Source organism: Phalangium opilio, unplaced genomic scaffold (assembly GCF_054372755.1).
Source record: "Phalangium opilio isolate 3A_F unplaced genomic scaffold, DU_Popi_V2 ptg000013l_1, whole genome shotgun sequence".
In the NCBI taxonomy this organism is placed as follows: Eukaryota; Metazoa; Arthropoda; class Arachnida; order Opiliones; family Phalangiidae; genus Phalangium; species Phalangium opilio.
This window is the reverse complement of record NW_028324148.1, coordinates 3,050,450-3,072,578: the sequence shown is the minus strand read 5'-3', so window position 1 is coordinate 3,072,578 and position 22,129 is coordinate 3,050,450. Positions and strand designations below refer to the sequence as shown.

General features: G+C 36.7%; 4 protein-coding genes and 1 long non-coding RNA gene across 5 annotated transcripts; 3 read left to right on the top strand and 2 right to left on the bottom strand.

Moving 5' to 3' along the window:
• Window positions 1-1,140: 1,140 nt before the first annotated feature.
• Window positions 1,141-3,230, bottom strand: LOC149707798 (uncharacterized). The gene is made up of 4 exons (XR_016379855.1): window positions 3,170-3,230; window positions 3,035-3,101; window positions 2,361-2,969; window positions 1,141-2,296 (listed from the first exon to the last, which is right to left on the bottom strand). It is a non-coding gene; the product is annotated as an uncharacterized LOC149707798 (long non-coding RNA).
• A 5,449-nt stretch (window positions 3,231-8,679) lies between these two features.
• Window positions 8,680-15,430, top strand: LOC149707796 (uncharacterized). The gene is made up of 11 exons (XM_089863801.1): window positions 8,680-8,689; window positions 9,748-9,791; window positions 12,572-12,734; window positions 12,805-12,975; window positions 13,403-13,465; window positions 13,538-13,963; window positions 14,033-14,074; window positions 14,146-14,202; window positions 14,575-14,646; window positions 14,712-14,900; window positions 15,216-15,430. The coding sequence occupies exons 1-11, from the start codon at window positions 8,680-8,682 to the stop codon at window positions 15,428-15,430; spliced, it is 1,452 nt and encodes a 483-aa protein (XP_089719927.1).
• On the top strand, window positions 9,387-12,544 carry LOC149707797 (uncharacterized). Its single transcript, XM_089864089.1, has 2 exons — window positions 9,387-9,615; window positions 9,748-12,544. The coding sequence occupies exon 2, from the start codon at window positions 9,970-9,972 to the stop codon at window positions 12,064-12,066; it is 2,097 nt and encodes a 698-aa protein (XP_089720215.1). The 5' UTR covers window positions 9,387-9,615; window positions 9,748-9,969; the 3' UTR covers window positions 12,067-12,544.
• Window positions 15,431-15,470: 40 nt separating the features above from the next.
• LOC149707795 (uncharacterized) lies at window positions 15,471-17,427 on the top strand. Its single transcript, XM_089864080.1, has 2 exons — window positions 15,471-15,646; window positions 15,717-17,427. Exons 1-2 carry the CDS (start codon window positions 15,613-15,615, stop codon window positions 16,166-16,168), a joined length of 486 nt encoding a protein of 161 aa, XP_089720206.1. The 5' UTR covers window positions 15,471-15,612; the 3' UTR covers window positions 16,169-17,427.
• A 1,200-nt stretch (window positions 17,428-18,627) lies between these two features.
• LOC149707794 (uncharacterized) lies at window positions 18,628-20,736 on the bottom strand. Its single transcript, XM_089863800.1, has 6 exons — window positions 20,411-20,736; window positions 19,897-20,205; window positions 19,599-19,826; window positions 19,409-19,544; window positions 18,992-19,332; window positions 18,628-18,924 (listed from the first exon to the last, which is right to left on the bottom strand). Exons 2-6 carry the CDS (start codon window positions 20,137-20,139, stop codon window positions 18,628-18,630), a joined length of 1,245 nt encoding a protein of 414 aa, XP_089719926.1. The 5' UTR covers window positions 20,140-20,205; window positions 20,411-20,736.
• Window positions 20,737-22,129: the final 1,393 nt, after the last annotated feature.

Here is a 22,129-nt window from a genome sequence, read left to right as displayed (position 1 = left end):
TTGCAAACTGTGAAATGGGTTCTAATAAAACATGTTGAACTAAAATTGCAATGTGAAAACTGTGCGCAAATGTGCCATTAAAAGTGTGCGGAATTGGGCCATGGATCTCGAAAATTGTGCGGAAATGGGCAACCTCAAGACCGGAGAACGTTCAAAGACAGAATTTGGTCGCCCAATTGCCAAGCTTATAAAGGACACACTTTTGAATCCTAAGTTGTGTTAAAAGTTGCATTTCAAATAATGTTGAAACAAGAAGATTCCAATTTCAATTAAGAGAACTGCAGTAGAAATGCATAATCCGTTGAATAAAATTTGAAATGAGACTGCAACTTCTTTGAACGATATCGGTGATATTTCTTTCACGGGTTCAGTCCATTTGTTCATGTCAAGCATGTAGGACGGCTTCCGGAATTCGTAATGTAGTGGGCTGGTCTCGAAGAACATGGTTACTCTATAAGAAGTTTTAATTCTTAAAACTTGTGACGCCTTGCTTCATTTCATCGAATGTCAAAGAGAGCTTAGTGCTCAGGGCCGTCACCAGGAGGGGGTCCAGGTGGGCCCGGCCCACTCTGCATTTGGTTTGGCCCTCCCTATGACCTTCGTGGGGAAAAAATGGAAGAGCGGGCCCTAAATAAAATTTTGGTAAAAGACTGAACATCAATTTTCTGGGATAAAATGTTAAATGTGATGTGACTTTAAATTTTTACAAATAATTGCAATTCTGCTATAGATGCTTAGAAGATTCTAACCAAAATACCATTTTCACTAGGAGAGTGGGCTATTACCTGGATGGCACAAAAAAATCTGCTTTTGGTCATCCAGGCAACTTTTCTTCCTTGTGTGAATGGTATGAATTCTTCATGTGTGAAAAGCTGGCTGAGAAATATTTTCTTGACAATAAGTGCTTACTGCTTAGCTGATCTATATGCACTTTGAAAGGTTAAAATATCAAAACAGAGTAACAGACGAAATTGGAGGTACTTTTTAGACAAGTCTACAAATCAGAATCGTAATATCGTCGTCACCATTCCGTCGAAAAAGAAATATTCTGAATCCTAAATTTGGCAGACCGCGAATGAAGCTGTTACTGTTAGTGAAACGAGGCTATGAGTAAATATCGTGCGGATGGATAGTGCGGTCAATTAAATAGTTACGTGGATAGCCATCAAACATGAGTCATAATAGTTGTAAAACCCAATTAATGTTGACAAAATTCTTTCCTTCTGAACCTAAACTCGAAAAAGGATTAAGCGATGATGGTAACTATATTTAAAAATTTTGCACTAATAGTGCTTCTCCCGGGAAATGTTTCTGAACACTCCGGTCACGAAAGCGACTGCACTCCATTAGCGTTCTATGCACAATACAATTAACTTACTCTGAATTGACCATCTCGATAAATGTTCCCTCTTTCCTGGCTTTATCACTGATTGGTAGGGTGAATTTAAGGGATTTTATCCTGGATTTGCTGAAATATATTCCATCAAATTTCATGTCCAGAACTTTGAGAAAAGAGCAACACGACGCTAGGTAGTAAGTATCCATTATCGCGGAACGGCGTCCTTCAGATATGTCTTTATAAAGTTCGGGATCAACACCATCAAATGATTGGCCATTTACAAAACGTTTTTCAGTTGACTCATCGGGTAACTAAGAGGTTTCGTTTGTTAATGCTCTTATGCCTTCGAATCTACTTATTAAGCAGGTAGAAGGTTGTGAGGAGCTGTTGAAATTGAGCTACGTGCAAGAGATAAATTTGTGAAAAAACATCGTGGGCAATTGTCCATCCACTCAAAGGTGGAAAGCGATAAGACACTCATTACATCTTCAAGCCGCAGAGTTAGGTTCTTAAATGGGAAGCCAAACTAAAGATATATTATTTACCAATCGATGTATAATGGTGTACGTAGGTTGTCCTTTCAGTGACAATAATGACAATTTGGAATTGTCCTTCCACTCATTGAGGCTGTTGATGTAGACGTATCCTTTGCTGTAAGCTTCCGTTTTGAAATTGCAAGACACCAAAATAGAAAGAATGGAAATGCCTAAAATCCAAGCTCCGAAAGCCAGTCGCCAATACAAGCGGTTTGACTCCCGTTGAAGGGCTAGATAGGAAGGATAAGATTATATTTGGAAGGAAATTGTTCAGTTTCCCTTTACGTTCAATGAAAAATGTCGACGCAATATCCCAAATTTGTTCAAAAAAGGAAGTTGGGCAGTCCTTCACGAGATGTTTTCTCCATTCATTTGTCAGGGTAGAGATAGCCAAAATTGATAACAAAACCAACGAATACACCTTCAAATAAAATAAATTAATTACTATACGCTACTTTATCTACAAATAAGAATACAAATAAAACCTCAGAACGTATATGTAGCCATCTTAGGTTTCCCTATTCCACGGTTATCGTAAACGCGGCGTTTCCTTACAGCAGTTCCCAAAAGAGCAGTCCAACCGAGAAGTGAAAACCAATAGTCGTTTATGATGGTGTAGACCTCCAGCCCCTTCTAAGACTATGAAGCCGGAAGCAGCACATTTCGCGACCGACTTGCACAGCAGAGGTCTTACTAGGTCCTGTAACAGTTCCCATTTATGGACAGGAAACTGAGAATCCCTAGCATACGGTGGGTTTCTACTTTTCATACGTTCTAACACACTCCACGAGCATCGTTATATGCTTTCCAATATGGCAGTAATGAATGAAGGAGCCGTGAATAGCGAGGGAAAAGGTTGAGGGCACTGCACCACAGCCCAATTCTATCTTTAAACGTTCTCAGATCTTGGTGTGTCGAATTTTAAAAACTAACCAAATTATCGGCTTTGATGAAATCAACAGAATACAAGTCTACGGCTTTTGGAGGTCCACTTAAAATGTACGAGTCACCTTCGAGGTGCAAAGCCGAAGGAAACCATCCACGATAGTTTACAACTTCCTCGAGATCGGTTGGATAGAAGAACACATCGACTTCTGCATAAAAATTTCGGTTAGAATCAACTTGGATCTTGGAAAATAGAGTAAACGTAAAGACTAACCTCCAAGGGTTTTAGATGACCGTTGTCATGGATCGTCTCATCCGCTAACATTTCCGTAATCTTAATGCTGTAAAATACAGTCATTTAAATAGTTTTTGTAAATTTAAGTTAAACTCTAGATATTTTTCTTAAAACCTCAAAATTGTGTAGATTACAGTGGTGGAAATTTGGGGATTTTTTCTCGCGGCCAACATTCCCTTCCTTGACGCAGAGGGCGACACCGCTAAATCCCGCTTCACCTTCTAAGAAGCTGTGTCAAAAATTTTCTTTATTCCCCTGCCCGTCCAAGAGTTGGAAGTGTAAGATAAAAGAAGGGGTGAGTAACTCAGAGAGGCGGACGGTTTGGGGTTGGAAGTGGGGGTCTCGCTCCTCAACTGTGAGGTTTCCCTCCATAGAAGATACTTTTTTTTTCTTTGTTAAAGAAGGTGCTTGTCTCTGAAGGAGAATTTACCTTCTTTAGAAGGAATTCTTCTAGAGTTAGAGGGAATATAACTAGAGAGGCAAGAGTGCATTCTTTTTCGAGAAGATTTCCTTTTTCGGAATCCAATCTCCCTTCTTTTATATGGAGGGCTAATGTTAAAGAAGGTAGAGGAAAGAAGAATATCAGCCACGTCAATTTTTAAACATAAAATCTTAATTAATCGGAGATAATAAATCATAATTTTAAGCGTGAAATAATTTATAATAAAGATTAAAAATATATAATTTGCATGAAGTTAAATAGCAAATTTGTCTAAGAGACGTACAGTTTCACGGTTTGCGTAAAGGTGGCGCGCATGATCATGGCATCCAACTTCCAAAATTCCAAGACACGGTGGTAGAAAGTTTCAAATTGGCGCGTATGACTTTAATTAAATTCGCATGGAGTTCAGCGCATAAAACAATATCAAAAATATAATTAACAACATGCCACCGGAATTTACTAGAATTACTTAAAAAGCAGGATCTAACTATGCTCTATTGGCCCTTAGACTTATGAAAATTAACAAATTTCTCCAGCAATGGTTCACGATTACAGGGTTGCCACAGGTCAGGGAAAACATGGAAATTTCAGGTAATTTCAAAACGAACCAAAAAGGCCAGGGGAAAGTCAAGGAATTCCGTAAAGTGGCTAATAAATTATATACCTGCTTTTCAACCATCTAGCTGCAGTGGGTGACGTTTTAAACATCGTTTTACAAGAGACCGAAATCGCGGAACTCTCTTCGTAATGTTTTACATTTCGTGGAAATTCTGGATTATTAGCCCCACCGGGTTTTTTTATCGGGGAGGGTGTTATAGCGTTGCCGCCGCTGGGTCATTTAATAAGGTGAAAATGACAGTCTTAATCTTAAAAGCCTTAAGAGGGAATAAATGCCACAGAGAGAGTTTGATTATCATGTCAAGTAGATTAGATCGCCATAAATACTGGTAATCACGAAAAATAAGGAAATGCGTCAGTGGACAACTTAATTTACATAATAGTTCAGAATTGGGAAATGTTTTGTCAAAATAAATTATTAACACCGCCTTGAGAACATTATGAAAATAACGTCAGTATATAATTGCTTTTGCTTTCAAAATTCCCCTCGATTTCTTTGAATGTTGAAATAGGGGAGCGGGATTGAAAGCGTGAAATTCTTATTGTCGACAACGATGGGTGACAGTAATTTTATAGGGAGTAGGAAACCTCCCATTTAATTTAATGCAATGCCATTACCATAATCCCCTCTCTCGCCTTAAATACATCGAGTAAACGTTAAACACAATTCACAATGCTTAACCCTAGTAGTATAATTAAATGCAATGCTTAAACTTCCTATTATAATCCCCTTCATTTTCAGCCACATCGTATATATACGGTTAGCTTTGTGAATTGTGGTTTACGTTTCCTCGATTTATATAAAGCTAGAGAGAGAGAGGATTTTAGTATTTCCCAAATTAAAATGAAGGTTTAATACTTCCTTCAGATTCCGGTCACCCGTGGACATTAGAGTTTCACGCTTTCATTATTCAAAGAAATCGAGGGGAATTTTTAAAAAAAACAAAAGCAAGTATTTACCGACGTTATATTTTGAATGGTATTAAGACGGTGTTTATTATTATAATTTACGTGTCGAGGGGCAATTCACTGTGATTATCTGTACTTCTTTTAATGGGTATTTCGTTTTACCACTGTTAAAGGTTGCGCATCCTGGGTTACTCACTCACGTTTTCCGTTCGTGTCACACTATAATTATAACTGAAGTAAAAAAATTCAGTAATAATTTTAAAATAGTAGCTCATCGAGGGGCTATTCACTCACGTTTTCCGTTCGTGTCACACTATAATTATAACTGAAGTAAAAACATTTCAGTAATAATTATAAAATAGTAGCGCATCGAGGGGCTATTCACTCAAATTTTCTGTACTCCTGTTAAGTTTGGAACGATGTGGCTGCTATTACGAGCTCTTGGTTCATCTTGTTTTAAAGAAATACACGAACGAAAAATATCACGCCACCACCACAATCCAGAGAATCCTCTCCCATTCACTGATTTCACTCTCCCTTTCACGATCGAAAACTTTGATACTGCCAAAGGCGGTAGTCTGACACGTCGCAAGGCCAACGGTCAACGACAACAATAACAGCAGTGCAGGCCAAACTTAATACCCACATCGTAGATGTACATCATACGATGTGGGTAAAAATTGATGCTCAGCACTCTTTAACGATTTTGTGTCGAAAACGCTTACACTACGGTTAGCCAATAGCCATTGAGCTTAGTTTCCAAGTTCAAAACGTTCTCGCCTCTCGGAATGTTCCAGAGGCATGATTAGCCCCTCTGAGTTTTGGGAGGAATTTTGATTTGAACGGGAGGGTTTTTTTCAGAAATGCATATTTTGCAACACCTTTAATCATTGTTCGACTCGAGATAGGAAGCAGGAACATTGAACAAAAACTGAAAGGGTGAGACACTTTGCTGAAATCTCAGGCAGCCTGGCTTTCAGAAAAGATTTTAACCGTAATATTTTCATGTCCATTCATTTAAAAATTTAAATTTTCTATTGTTGTAAAATCAATATCATAATGGTGAAATAAAACCAAGTAGGCAGTATAATACATCTTTCTTATGTACTTTATTTTAATACCTCAAACATAATGACTAATCTTGAGTAATCTGCCTATACTCTCTGTAAGTTAATATGTCTGATACGTGCTTTATTGTAAGAGAGCTTCTTCTTGCGCGCAAAATAAAGCCAGCTATAGAAAATAGTCTTTCTACATCTGCTGATGTTGCTGGTACTGCTAAATATCGTTTAGCCATCAAAGCTAATGTAGGAAACTCGGTTTCTTTAGACCTCCAATAGTCCAAGGATACATCAGGCTGCGTAGATCTTTGCTCAAGAAGATATGATTGCACCTCGATCATAGCTGTCCTTCTCGAATTATCTGAATCAGACGTTAACAAGGCTAGAGATCCAAAAGGAGTGTAAGGCTTCGGAGCATCTTCCGAAGCCGCCCTGTGTGTTGCTAAGTGTAACTTTTCCTTTAGTGCAGCCGCTATAAGCACATTTTCTGCAATATTTCGAGAGGGGCATTTGAATTTTTTATATTTTTCGTTCCAGGTTGGAGAAGTATAGCCACCTATAAATGGGGAAACAATTAAACTAGGAAACTACGAAAAACAGCTAAGCAAAATTTAAAGTCCTATAGAAATTTTTGATATTTTTCAATGATAAAGCCTTTAAACGAGGCCAATAATGTAGTCAATCGCTTTGCTTAAGATTTCATACCACTGACAATAATAACACATGAGTAATATGTAACTAACTATATTAAAGTAATTTTCTTGAAAATCTAAAAATGGAATACGTACTATCAAAAAGCAAGGTTTTTTGGTTTGGGTCGAGGAGGGATGCTAATATGTAAGTGGTATCGTTAAGGACACTCTCGAATCGTATTTCCAAATTGGTGCCCCAGTAACACAAGACTCCGGAATGTAATCCTATAAACGTCGTCGTGCCCTATAAGTATCCCGAGAAATTTGGAGATAAATAACGGTTTAAATGCTGTCCAGGGGATAGTACGAGAACTGTCTAAGATAATATTATTTTGGAGTGTCATTCCACAGTCCGACGACTGTTTCGTTTTGAGTCCCTAGTGTCGTAATATTAATAGAGTTATAATCAAACTCGCCGATCACTATTATTTTAGTCCTGCGGTGTCCCGTTTTTAGTTCTATTAAAAGACAATTCTCAAACTGTACTTATTTGAGTTACCAGCCTCCTGTTTTTGGTTATGTCAAAAGACAGTCCTCCTATTGTGCAATTTTGAGTTACTATCGCCCTGGTTTCAGTTTCATTAAAAGATGATCTGCCGACAATTCTACTTTGAGTTACCAGCGTAATGTTTTTTGTATTGTTAAAAGACAGTTCTCCGACTGTGCTACTTTGACTTACCAGGGTAATGTTTTTCGTCTTGTTAAAAGACAGTTCTCCGACTGTGCTACTTTGAGTTACCAGGGTAATGTTTTTCGTCTTGTTAAAAGACAGTTCTCCGACTGTGCTACTTCGAGTTACCAGGGTCCCGTTTATAGACTTGTTGAAAGATAATCCTCCGACTGTGCCACTTTCAGTTACTAGCCTTCAGTTATTAGTCTCGTAAGTGGACTCTCCCCCGACTTTTCTATTTAGGCACGCGTCTAAAGCATTTCCATAGGAAATTTTAACAAAATTTAGATTGTTTGGAAAATTTCTTAATTTTTGCCGTGCACCTCTGCCACGCAAAGTTAATTTTTCGATCTGCACAGGGACATCCATTCACTGCGCTTTTTGAGTCTTTGGTATCCTTGTTTTTGGTCTTGAAACCGGATAGTCCGCCGAATGCTCTTTATTAAGTCCTCAAGCTTCCCAGTTTAGTCTTGCCATTCTACTGTCCCCAGACTGTGCCACTTTGAGTTACCAGCGTCCCGTTTTTAGTCTTTTTATTGGACTGTCTCCCGATTATTCTCGTTTAGCGCGCTTCTTAAACATTTCCATAGGAAATTGTAACGAAATTTCGATTATTTGACAAATTTCCGAGTTTTTGCCTAGCACCTCTGTCACGCAAAGATATTTTTTCGATGTGCACGGGGACAACCACTCACTGACCTTTTTTGAGTTTTTTAGCATCCTTGCTTTGGTCTTGTTAACGGATAGTCCGCCGAATGCTCTTTATTAAGTCCTCAAGCTTCCCAGTTTAGTCTTGTCATTCTACTGTCCCCAGACTGTGCCACTTTGAGTTACCAGCGTCCCGTTTTTAGTCTTTTTATTGGACTGTCTCCCGATTATTCTCATTTAGCGCGCTTCTTAAACATTTCCATAGAAAATTGTAACGAAATTTCGATTATTTGACAAATTTCCGAGTTTTTGCCGAGCACCTCTGTCACGCAAAGATGTTTTTTCGATGTGCACGGGGACAACCACTCACTGAGCTTTTTTGAGTTTTTTAGCATCCTTGCTTTGGTCTTGTTAACGGATAGTCCGCCGAATGTTCTTTATTAAGTCCTCAAGCTTCCCAATTTAGTCTTGCCATTCTACTGTCCCCAGACTGTGCCATTTTGAGTTACCAGCGTCCCGTTTTTAGTCTTGGTATTGGACTGACTCCCGATTGCTATACTTCAGCGCGTTTCTAAACCATTTCCATGAGAAATTGTAAGGAAATTACGATTATTTGAAAAATTTCTTAATTTTTGCCGTTTTTCTCTACCACGCAAAGATAATTTTTTTGATCTGCACAGGGACAACCAAACACTGCGCTTTTTTGAGTCTTTAGCATCCTAGTTTTTAGTCTTGTTATCGGATAGTCCGTCGAATGCTCTTTTTTAAGTCGTCAAGCTTCGCAATTCCAGTCTTTCCATTCTACTGTCCCCATAATGTGCCACTTTGAGTTACCAGCGTGGTTTAACAGCGCGCCAAAGTAGAATTGGTAGAATAGTACGGAGACAGTCCAATAACAAGAATAAAAACGGAACACTGGTAACTCAAGTAACTCAGTCTGGTTACAGTTCAATGGCAAGACTAAAATCGTGAAGCTTTAGGATTTAAAAAGGAGCATTTGGCGGACTATCCGATAAGAAGACCAAAAACTAGGATGCTAAAGACTGAAAAAAAGCACAGCGAGTGGATGTCCTTTCGCAGATCCGAAAATAATCTTTGCTGTGGCAAAGATTATTTTTTATATAGCCCCTCATATGCTAGGCCATTTTCCATTGGCATTCTCTATGGAGTAATATTACTGGATAAAAAACGAAAGTCCCTTTATAATTGCATTAAACGCATCTCAGTCTAATGTAATATTGCTCCATGGTGGCATTTAGGTAGCAGCCACTGGAAAACGGCACTAGATTTCGAAATTCAAATAGTGGCAACACTGCTGCGCTCCGCCGGGATTTAACGACTTTTCTAGAAATTTCTTCACAATGGCTCAATAACGTGAATAAACTTGCCGCGCTTACATCGTGCCAGCGATGCTACTGTAGTGTTCGCCTGTTCGGCTCCAGCGTCGCGTTCGTTCGACCTCCGCCGCGCCGATAAGTACGAAGTTTGCTAATTAAGTTTTCGGGTTTTATATTGTTTTGGTACGTAATTTTGTGTTATATTTAGATTAATATCTTGGCAATATTTCTTGCTCTATAACTAAAAGTTTGAATCTGAAAGAAAGGAATTAGTAAAACATTATTTTTCTTTGAGGTTAAGCCTTTGTTTTCTAGGTTTCATTGTGTTCGTGAGTCCGCATTTTCCCCAAACCGCAACGGTAATATTTTTCAAATTTAAGCCTTGGTTTTCTAGTTTTTTTAGGCCTGCAAATCCGCAATTATGATTTTAATTCTTAAACTACAAACAAGCATTTCTGAGTATTTCTGATATTGCCCAAGTTTACGGTTTATTTATATTTTTTTTTTATTTTTTTAAATATATATACACATACTGTTATGGATAATGGAAGTAGGTTTAATCAACCTATCACTCCTTCAATTTCTGTTAGGCATAAACGTAGGAAGAAAAATTCTTATATTAGTGGATTATTGGAAAGAATTGAAGACAAAGACATAGATTTTCCATGTAGTGAAATCGATCAAGAAAATATTCATGGGCAGAGCCCCGAGAAAGCCATTTTAATAGAACCTGTAGCTGTTTCAGAGGAAGAGGGGGATTTATCGACACAATCTGCTGAGTTTGTAAAAATAACCAGTAGTGATATTGACTCAGATGAATCTGTAAGAGTTGGTTTTCCAAATGATCCATTTCCTTCAAACACGGAGAGTTCAAGTGATGACGGTCAAATACCTCTTAATATCAGTTCTGATATTAGAGAATGGGCCTTGAAACATAAAGTTGCTAATTCTACAACTTCTGATTTATTAGAGATTTTAAGAAAGCATGGGCATGATTTACCGAAAGATGCACGCACTCTCCTTAAAACTCCTAGAGTGGCTATTACAACACCAATTAAAAACGGAGAATATTGGCATGTAGGGTTTGAGGCTGGTATAAATTTTTTTTTAGAAAGTAAGCCAGAGTATGCGCATGAGCTCTCCTTTGGGATAAATATTGATGGGCTTCCTATTTACAAAAGTTCTTCAATCGATTTTTGGCCAGTACTAGCATGTGTGTACAATTTTTCGGAGGGAATGGTGGGTACACCTTTTCCGGTGGGAGTATTCTGTGGGGTTTCAAAACCTGGAAATTTGCAAGAGTATTTGGGGCCTTTAATTAGAGATCTTAAGGAATTGGAAGCCAATGGATTTGATTATCAGAACAAAAATTTTAAATGCAACTTGAAAGGCCCTTTCATTCTTGACACCCCTGCACGCTCATTCGTGAAAAACACTAAAGGCCACGTTGGGTATCATTCTTGCGACAAGTGTACAATAGAAGGTATTAGGCTACATAATCGGACTTTGTTTTTCCAAGAAGATGGTGATGTATCTCTTCGCACAAATAATAGTTTTAGGAACGAATATGATGAGGGTCACCATTTGATGGGTGGGCCTTCACCCCTATCACAACTTAATATAGATATGGTGCAACAATTCCCCCTTGATTACATGCACCTTATGTGTTTGGGAGTAACCAAAAAAATGTTACACGCGTTTTTAAGCGGAAATTTAACGGTAAGGCTTAGTAGCCACTTGGTTTCCGTACTTAATGAAAAATTAGAAAGCTCTCGTCTGTACATCCCTAAAGAGTTTGCGCGTAAACCACGTAGCTTAAAATACTTGGACCGCTACAAAGCGACGGAGCTGAGGTTAATGATGCTATACATTGGGCCAATTGTTTTTAGGGGAGTATTAAGAGAAGATGTCTTAAATCATTTCCGTTTGTTTCACTGCGCTGCGTACATTTTAGCTCACCCAGTTTTACATAAAACCCATTGCGACTTCGCTAATGAACTGTTAGGACTTTATGTCAGCTCTTGCCCTGAAGTTTTTGGAAGCACCTTTATGGTGATGAATGTTCACGCATTGAAGCATGTTGCAAGTGATGTAAAGGTATTTGGTAATCTTGATTCTTACAGTGCTTTTCCTTTCGAAAATTTTTTACATTTCATGAAGAAAGCAATAAGGTCGCCCCACCGGCCGTTGCAACAAATTATAAAAAGAATGGGTGAATCGAATGTGCTTTACCAAAAGCGGGCTGTTTCAGAAATAGCTTTAAAATCACCGTTCATTTACAATGAAGCATTTTTACCGCGTAATGTTGCTACTTTCAGAAAGTTGCAAACTCCAAAATTTATGGTATCAATATGTAAGGGTGACAATTGTTTTAAGCTTATTTCTGGGGAGGTCATTCTAGTGAAAGGAATATTTCAAAACACCGATAATGAAATCTATGTTTGTGGTAATATTTGTAAGCTTGAGCAGGACCTCTTTGAATATCCACTTCAATCTTCCAAACTTGGAATATTTCTTGGAAAATTTGAAGAAGAGACAAATATCTATCCCTACAGAGCCCTAGCTCAGAAATGCTTAGTCCTACCAGATAAGAGAGAAACCTTTGCCATTATACCATTGCTGCATAATTCATAATTTAACCGATTTTTTTTGGTTTTTAGTTTTATTTACCACAATAATACGTTTTAAGAATTAGGACTTTCAAAAAATCTTTTAGTGCGAAAATTCCCATTCCGATAATTTATTAAAAGTTAACGTCTTTGGACTTCAATTAGCTTGCCTATCGAATAAAATTATTAATCGTTTTATCACTTCAATCTCTCTTTAAGTCAAAAATATAGGTTTCAAAAATAATTAGAAATTCATAAGCTTAACAGTTTTTTTAGCTTAACTGATTAGCGATTAAGATAAACCAAAATACATTGATTATTCCATAGTGATATATATACTAAGAAAGTATGAACAAAGGAACTTCATTAGCAAAGATGTTACTGGCTGCAACCGTTTAACATCTCTGTTAATAAAGTTTTACTTAATTACAGTAGAGCTTAGTTTTGTTGTTGTTAATGTTTAAAACGCGCATATTGAAAATAAAATAGTTAATTAATCAATATACTTAGACATGTTTGCGGTTGTAAAGTTCCTAGAGGAGAATTCTGTAGAGGTAGTGCCAGATTGTTGGTGTGAAAATGACAACATTTGTCAGTGGCCACCAAAAAAAGCACATGGAAAATATTTTAAAGGCTGCAAACCACCAAAGGTGGACTGGGAGAGATATTCCATAAAAACCTACCATAAAGGGCGTAAGTACAGTCGTATTACTATCAGGTATTGGGCCCAATCACATTATTTATCCAAAGTATTCTCTTTAAGTTTCTCTTGCTCGAGCCCGGGAATTATGTGTAAAAGCCGAATTTACTTCGGATGTTACCGATACTGATGAGTTGGGAAGAGGAAAACGGAAGATCTTGAAAAATATACCATCAGATGATGAAGATGATAGTGAAGAAAGTCCTCCTAAAAGGCCGAAAACTTCCTCTAAAAGTAATTTTAATTTTATATGAACTTCTTTGTTATTATTATTGCCAAAATGTGGGGGCTTCCATTGGGGGAGTGACCCTTTAAAGCTACAAGAATTTAAAAAAAGGTAAAAAACCAATATTTTCATGAGAGAGCTATTCATGGCGCCCTTTTTCGAGAAGTCTGTAGATTAGATGAAAGGGTAAATTTTATAATTTTTATTTAATTACTTCTAAAATTTTTAAAAAAAGCACGGAGGGAAAATTAAGGTGAAATGAAATTTGGCTCTACCCCTACAGATGGGAAGAATATGTGTGAGAGAAGTGGGGTATTCTGTATATTAACATGATTTCCACTTACTATTCATGCATTCACACTCTCTCATTGTGGGTGGTAAGCCTTAAAAAACGTGGATGAGTTTTTGATTATTTTTTTTCTCCTATGGATGAAGAACTGGAAAAATCCAAGCATAACCCAATAAAGTTGCCCCAACCGCCTGTGTTTCTTATCCCTGGTATGAATATTTCATTTAATAGTATAACTGTACGAGACCATTCTAACCTGTGAAATTTAATTTACGAAAAAGATTCAACACCCAAATCTCCAGCTGCAACACCAACAACTGAATCTTCAAGTCACTCGCCTAGTCACTCCTCCACTCATGCACTTACTGTGTCTCCAAGTCACTCGCCTAGTTATGCACTTACTGTGTCTCCAAGTCATTCGCCTGGTTATGCGCTTACTGGCTCACGAAATCACTCTCCTACTCAATTAGCTACTCATGCACCTACTGGGTCTTCTAGTCACTCGCCTAGTCGGGCACTTAGTGGGTCTCCAAGTCAATCGCCTAGTCACTTCACTACTCACGCACCTACTGAGCCAAGTCACTCTCTTACTCTTTTAGCTGAGTCAGAGTCTCCTAGTCACTCTGCGGTTCAATTTTCTCCTAAGTTGCCAACAGATGCGCTTATTCTGTCATCGAGTCTCTTAAATAAAGAGCCTGCAGTTTGTGGTAATTATGTTTTCAAGATAAATTCATATTGATTTTAAATAGTTTCTAATTACAAACAATCATCCAAAGATCTCAATACTACTTTGATACAATTAAGGTCGAATCTACCAGGTAATTTACGGTTTATGAGGATGTTATTGTAAGTACTGCAGAAAAAATTGAGACATATTTTATTACTTCAGAAAGTATTAATAACATTGAAGAGTCTTTTGAAAAGAGGAACACAGAAAATGATGAAGGTAATTTTAGTTTCATTTTAACATTTGAAATGCAATGGGAAAGACACCATAAAAACTGTTAATAGAAGTAATCAATCAACCTTTTTTATTTAATAAAATAAGTGGTTTTCAGTAAACTGTCCGGTTCCAAATAAGTCTGATAGGAACTCCATTTCTAGGTTTCTCTAGCTAATTATTTGGTTATTGGGGGCATAGATAATGTAAAATTCGAGAAATAACTAAGTACATCATTTTGTGAAGCCGGGGATTAGAAAAAAACTGCCTACATTTATATGAAGCCTCCAAAACGTTTTGCGTTAGAGCCGTCTTGGGTTCTATCACTGCTATTATTTCTCAAGCTTGCAATGACATGAACTGAAATTTTTTTAATAGATTTTCATAATGCCGAAGTGATTGATAATAGTGAAGCAGCGACCCAAGAAGGTGACTCAAGAAAATTAAGAGGTAAATATAAACGAATTATTTTAGAATATGCTCTTATTATAATCAAATCTTTGATGTTGTTGAAGATCCTAAACATATTGAAGAACAAAGACCAAATCTTGAACAAAGTAAAAGTATTTCAACGATAACTCCAAATAAATCCTCAGATAATCAAAATGAAAGTCATCAAACTGGCAATGTTCAATGCACACCTAGAGGATCGTTGTCATTATCTCGAACGCCAATAATTCCTAAAATAAGTGCTGCTCGTAATGGTAAACCTATATTACTTTTACATTAATTTAACAGAAGAAAATTGTTTATTTTATATTTATGTTCTTATAACATAATTTTTGCCGCAAGTTTTCCCCTGTTCCAAGGCTATTTCATTCGAAATCATAGCGTCGTCTATTAAAAGCTCCCTTGAAACAGAAGGAACCTTGCGGCTAGGAACCTAGCTTAGATCATTCAGACTTCCAAATTATTTAATTTTCGACTGATGGCAATGAAAATTGGGTCATTGGGATTAACACATTGCTTAAATATATGGAGTTATGCTTATATTACGTAAATTTAAAAAATATTTACAGAAGATAAATTTCAAAAAGCAGTATTGTCGATGCTTTCTGATCTGAATGTTAAAGTGGATCTAATTCAAAAAGTTTTGGCTGATAATTTTTCAAGTCCTTTTGATATGAATGTGCAAGACCTGCCAACTTTACCATTAAAAACCGAAGAAAATATAGAAGAATTTGAAAAGTTTGTTAGCAGTTCAGAGGAAAAAAGGAACAAAACAGTAATATAAATCGTGTTTTTGATTAATTATTACTCGACGACTTTCCCTAATATAACATATTTCAGGTAATTGTTTTATCAAGTTGGGGTGGAAAAAAATTAAATGATTCAGTCAGAAGAATTCTAGTCAATATAATATCCCCTGAACTTGCTGTAAGTGTAAATTGGTCGGGTGCCAATGGAAAAGTGGCAATGAAACATCTAACACTACGAAAACTCATTATCGGTATTATTTTTTTAACATTTTTAAAGCCTGACATTATGTCTATACACTACAAAACATATTTATTGTTTAGAAGCAATAAGGAAAAATCCAAGAACGAAACTTGCCAAGGAATATGACATTGAACAAGTTATACAAACTTGGTTACGGCATTCAGGAGAGAGAATTGGAGCCAAAAAGGATTTGGATCAAAATGAACGAAGAAGCATAATTAAGTCCAAAATATCTGGAAAATCGAAAAGAGACGACATAAGCCAAGAGGAATCAAATAGATCTCAATCCAGTCCAAGCTATTCGAGAAGAGGACAGCAGTATCCAACAGAAATCAGAGATCTAGCTGAACAAATTGGTTCTAGAATGAGGGGGCAAGAAACGAATCCAATTGTTTCGAGGAGTAGAGATCCAAAGCCAAAAACGCATAAAAAGCGGTATCGATCGCAAGAAGGAAGACACCAAGAGAAACCAAGTAAACACCGAAGACTACAGTTTATAGTCAGTGAAGAATCTGATATCAGTACAAGCTAAATGTACTGTTTTACTACCATTTTAGTTTGACAGTTTAATTCCCTCTATTAGTACTTTTTTTTAAATGCTAAAAAACTGAAACTAAATGTAGTTTAGAAACTAATCAAAACAATGCTTTTGTTTCTTAAAGGAAGTGAAAGCTTAAAAGTATTTTTAAAATGATAAAAGTATGCTATGAAGGTCGAAACCCATTTATGGAATATAACCCCTCCCTTGTGCCATTTTTAAAGCATTTCTCAAATTTGCCGTTTGGGGGCTCAAAATAGATTTCTCCAAACTAATTTTAGGATGTATATCTTATATTTTTAAATCATGCACAGTGGGGTAAAAATATTAGAATACAAGTTTTAAACTGACTTTGGAGGAATCTATTTTACGCCTAAAATTGCCAACTTTAAGAACTCTTATCATATCTATTTCTCAACAGATATTTAAAATCTGTAAATTGCTTAGTCTCATACCGTACTCTTAAAAAGAAACTTAATGTTTGAAGCTTCCATTATCACTTTACTTTGTTTCCAAAGGTTTTCAAAAACCATGAAACCACTTTTTTTAAATATTATTTCAAGTTAAGAAATAGTATATTTTTGAACCTTTTTATATTTTCCAAGCTGTTCGATATACTAAGAAATACTTAATTTTTATTACTACATTTTGTCAAGTGTTGGAAATCTTAAATATATTGCTTCACTGTCCTTTTCTAATGTTGCTTAATTTCGAAAAAAATATTTCAAGGCCAAAAAAGTACAATGTTAATATCAATTATTTTGCATTTATTCAAGTTCGCCTAAGATTAGGTTAGGGATATTTTTGTTTCAGTTAGAATCGAAGTATTATTAAGACCATTACATTCCTAAAATTCATAGTTCCTACATGACGTAATATCATAATCAATACGGGTTTAAATACTTCTTAAACTTAGTGTCGGTTCTTTGGCCGTTTTAACATCGGTGTGTGAAATACTTAATTTTTTATTACTACATTTAGACAAGTGTTGGAAATGTTAAATATATTGCTTCACTGTCCTTTTAAAATGTTGCTTAATTTCGTGTAAATATTTCAAGGCCAAAAAAGTACAAATTTAATATCGATTACATTGCATTTATTCAAGTTCTCAGAAGATTGGTTAGGGATATTTTTGTTTCAGTTGGAATTGAAGTATTATTATTAATGTTTACTTAAGACCATTAAATTCCTAAACTGCATAGTTACTACATGATGTAATATCATAATAAATACGGGTTTAAATATTTCTTAAACTTAGTGTCGGTTCTTTGGCCGTTTTAACATCGCTGTGGTAGCCCATTGTCCATCAGCTCACTATAAGACTCAGTGTTAATGTAATAACAAATCCACAGCCAGTTTGCTCTCCGATTTATAGTCTATTCACTGGCAGATACAATGTCTTGCGGATAATTCTGTATCTGGTTTATATCAAATTTTCAATAGGTTGACTGTCCTTTTTGTGTCAACAAAATGCCGAAGTGGTGCTGTTCTGCTAACCGATTGTCAATCCTATCACTGTCCACGGCTGTCAGTCCATTTGCCGACTCAGTGTCAGTTTTCCAATCCATTTACCAGCCAATTCGATTGCAATTTTGTAAACAAAATGTTCACTGTACGATTTTTGTCAGCCCATTTACCTATTCAGCATCAGTTTGCTGGCCGATTTTCAACCATTCACAAGCCGAATAAGTGTCTACTTTTTGGCCTATTCGGTGTCGATTTGGTAACTCAATTTCTATCCATTCACCAGCTTATTCAGTGTCTGTCCTTTGGCCAATTCGATTTCGATTTGGCAACCAAATTTCAATCTGTTCACTGTCTGATTCTGCGCTAATAAACTTGCCGATTCGTTGTCATTACTGGCCAATAGTGTGCCAGTTCACTAGCCTTTGGTTTTCGGATTGCTCAACAATTTTCCATCCGTTAGGTTGCCGAGTCTGTGTCTGTGAGCCAGCCGATATTAAATCCATTAGCCCACCGTCTCCGTCCTACAATGGGTATGGTTTTTGTCGACTATTCAGTTTTGTATCCGTTTCAGGGTCGAGTTAGGATAGTTCTATGTTCAGGCCTAGGAGGGTTGTAGTTACTGTCCGTATTAGCGTCCGATTCAATAACGAGTCGCGATTGTTCCCGGTTCGGGTCTAGGAGGGTTGTAGTTACCGTCCGTTTTAATATCCGATTCTATGTCGAGTTGACATTGTTCTCGGTTCGGGTCTAGGACGGTTGCAGTTACTGTCCGTTTTAATATCCGATTCCGTGTTGAGTTGCGATTGTTATGGGTTTGGGTCTAGGCTGGTTGCAGTTACTGTCCGTATTAGCGTCGGATTTTCATGCACACATCAATTTCGGGACAGTTAGTCACTTTTTCGGGCGGACATTCCCCACATCCTCGGAGACTTTTTGGAGACATATTGAGCTACCCTAAAGGCTGTCCGATACACTTAAAATTCTCACTAGCCGCCGGGATCATTTTGTGCTACAGGGGTGAGAACGGAAATTTGCAAGTCTGCAAATTTGTCCGTTTCAACTTCAAAAGTTTCCTTAAAAACGGTTAATAGCCCTCCAATGACTTTGGACGAAATTAATCCAGATTGCTGAAAGTAATCCGTTGCCCTTTTTAAAGGCCTAAGAATTGATACTAGCTGTTTTGCGTCTTCAACATCATCTTCGGTGGGCAAGTCAAAGTTGATTTTCACTTTCTCCTTTTTCGCTTTCGAAAAAGTGATCAACATTCCTTCTACCATGCTATCCTGTAATTAAATTTCGAATTGATTTGCATTAACATCATGGTCTGGTTAATTAACTGATTCAACTCACTTGGACAAATCGTTCTAGGGCGAAAAACAAGGAATTCCATCGTACACCACCCGTTTGCTTGAGATCTCGGCCGTTTGTTTTCGACTTTAATTCCTCGGTCCACTTTGGTGATCTCCGAAAAAAATTAATCCAGTCTTGCAATTTAGTAAGCAGTGGTTTCGCAACAATGTCGCGCTTGATGGCATCATTAATTGCTAATTGCAAAGTGTGAGCAATGCAGCACTTTCTTTGCCACGTCATGGTGTCATTCATTAAGTTTTCAAATTCTAGGCCCTGAAATTCAGTAGCGTACTCGGAGTCATCTTTCAATATCATATCAAAACATTCCGATGGTTGTAAATCTAGGGTTGTTAGACTTTTCACATCAGACTGAATGGTTTTTAATTATAAAATTATAGGTTTTTTTAGGCATACTACCTGTTTCATCTATATGAGATTCTTTAGATGCAAATAAACCATCTTCTTCTTGAATGACTCCATCTTTTGCGAAAACATCCACCATGTTTATAGCTCTTGTAATATTTGAGGCGTTATCCGCGCAAACACAAGAAATCTGAAAATAGTGCGTTAACAAAAGATAAACATGAAAAATTTTGGGTGCCTTTACATTTGATTGATGGACACCGACTTCCATGAGCTCTTCTGTTAGTTTTTGTACGATGGCTTCCCCAGAATGCTTGCCGGGGAAATGAGTGAAGGAGAGTAAAAGATTGTGAAATTTCCAGCTCTTGTCGATAAACTGGCATCTGATGCCCATAACAGACTGCCTCTGGCGGCTGCTCCACAAATCCAACGAAATGTGCAACGTTTTTTTGTCGATTCCAGACAAAACATTCTTACCAAAAGGAAATAATTCCCATTATTATTCTAACTGCATGTTATATAAAAAAGGCAAAAAATCTTACTTTAATTTTAGGCTTTAATTGTTTTACCGAAGTTTCCAAATCATTCACCACTGTCTGGCGACACTGTACTGTTATTTGAGGAGCAACCGCATACATGAATCTTTTCCACCCATCACTTTCGACGAGAGAGAAAGGTAGCGCACTGCTACAAATTAAATCAACCACGCCTTTTTTATAGGCAAGCTGTTGTGGATCTGTCAGTTTGACCTTTTTATTTTTTTTCTTAGTATCATCCTGTGACATCCAATCGTCTAGGCATAGACCCCTCTTCTCAGCTCTAGGCCTTAAAAATTTATTTGGGTGTTTTTTCTAAACAAATCGTGTTAAATATGACCGAAGAGCGACTGAACCAATTATTTAAAAGTAGAATAAAGAGGAAAAACCAAACGGTTTTTATAGATTCTACTAATTATTTATCGTGGAACATCCAGGAAATATATAAGCACGGTTTTGAATATTCCAATAGATTTTCCTTTTCACCCTCTTTTTAAGAAATTAAATTAATATTACGTACCAAAATATGACGCTCAAAATTGTTGGAGCAATCGGATTTTAAGGATCCTTCGTTTTCTTTGCAATGTTTACACTTTAGCACCACTTTTTTCGAAGGTTCAAGAAAACTATGTTCGTAAACAAAATGTTCCTGAATATTCTGTTTTCCAAAACCACCTGATTGAAACTTTTTCAAGAATGCTTCATCGAAACTATAAGGATGTGCAATGGCTTCAACTAAACACGATGAACTTGTAGCATTATCACTAATGCCAAGACTCTCAGGAGTGCTAGCAGATTCCGTGGATGAGAAACTCTCATCCGTAAATTCCGTAGTCCTACAACACAAAAAATTATTAATTTACTTTTGTTTTCACACTTCAGAAATTTATAAAAAAAACATGTAGTTCTCGGTCTTCGCCAAAGAAAATTCCGTTCATTCGCATCATTCCCCCCTCAATTCATCCCCCATTCCCCTCCTCGTTAGTGCTGCCAGCACTCTTCTGGCTGCAATTACCAATGTAAATGCTATACACTAAGGTTTATTTTTTGCTTTAGAAAATATGTTTATATTTAACTGGTTTAAAATTTAGATATAGTATAATATCATTTAAAGGGAGGGTGAAATGGAAAATCAAGTGATTTTCGATTCTTCTACTAATTATAAGAACTATCTGCACGGTAAAACGTTTAAGAAATATATCCGAATGATTTTAAAATTACAATTAGTTTGAGATTTCATGGATAATTTTAAATAAGTACCTCCGACCAATCACGTATTACAAATAATTGTGGCACGCTCCGTGTCGAATGTAATTTTGGACGAGATTTGATAAACATTTGTGCGCTAGACATGGAGCATGCTACGAGAATTTTGTTGACAAAAAGGCAGGGAGTTACGCGATTGGTCGGAGGCACTTATTTCACTAATTTAAATTTTAAAATCATTCGGAAGTATTTCCTCGAAGTTTCACGCTGCAGAATAAAGTAATCGATACAAAATCACTTGATTTTTCCTTTCACCCTTCCACTTTAAGCGCTTTCTTTTGATACCGATATTCATAACTTTACAGCCATTATATTGTACGCTGCGAGCATCCATATTGCGTACTTTAAGACTAATTCTTAGACGATTAATAATAAATGGTTGTCTGGTGTTTTCTTTATCCCTTCTCTAAGGTTTAAGCATAAAAATACATAAACTTCGTGCAGTAGCTATTAAAGGGAGGGTGAAGTAGAAAATCAAGTGATTTTTTATCGATTCTTCTACTAATTATAAGACCAGTCTGCATAGTGAAACATTCAGGAAATACTTCCGAATGATTTTAAAATTCAAATTAGGTTCAGATTTTAAGGATAATTTTAAAGAAGGTCCTGCGGCCAATCACGTAACGCCCTGCCTTTTTATTAACAAAATTCTCGTGGCACGTTCCGTGTTGAATGAAATTTATCACGAAATTTGATAAAATTCGCGCGCGACGTGATAATCATGGCGCGAGACATGGAGCGTGCTACGAGAATTTTGTTAATAAAAAGGCAAGGCGTTATGGGATTGGTCGGCAGTCCTTATTTCAAATTATCCTTAAAATCTGAACCTAATTTGAATTTTAAAATCATTCGGAAGTATTTCCTGAATGTTTGACTATGCAGACTGTTCTTATAATTAGTAGAAGAATCGATAAAAAATCACTTGATTTTCTACTTCACCCTCCCTTTAATAGTTCTTACATGCCTAGTTTAC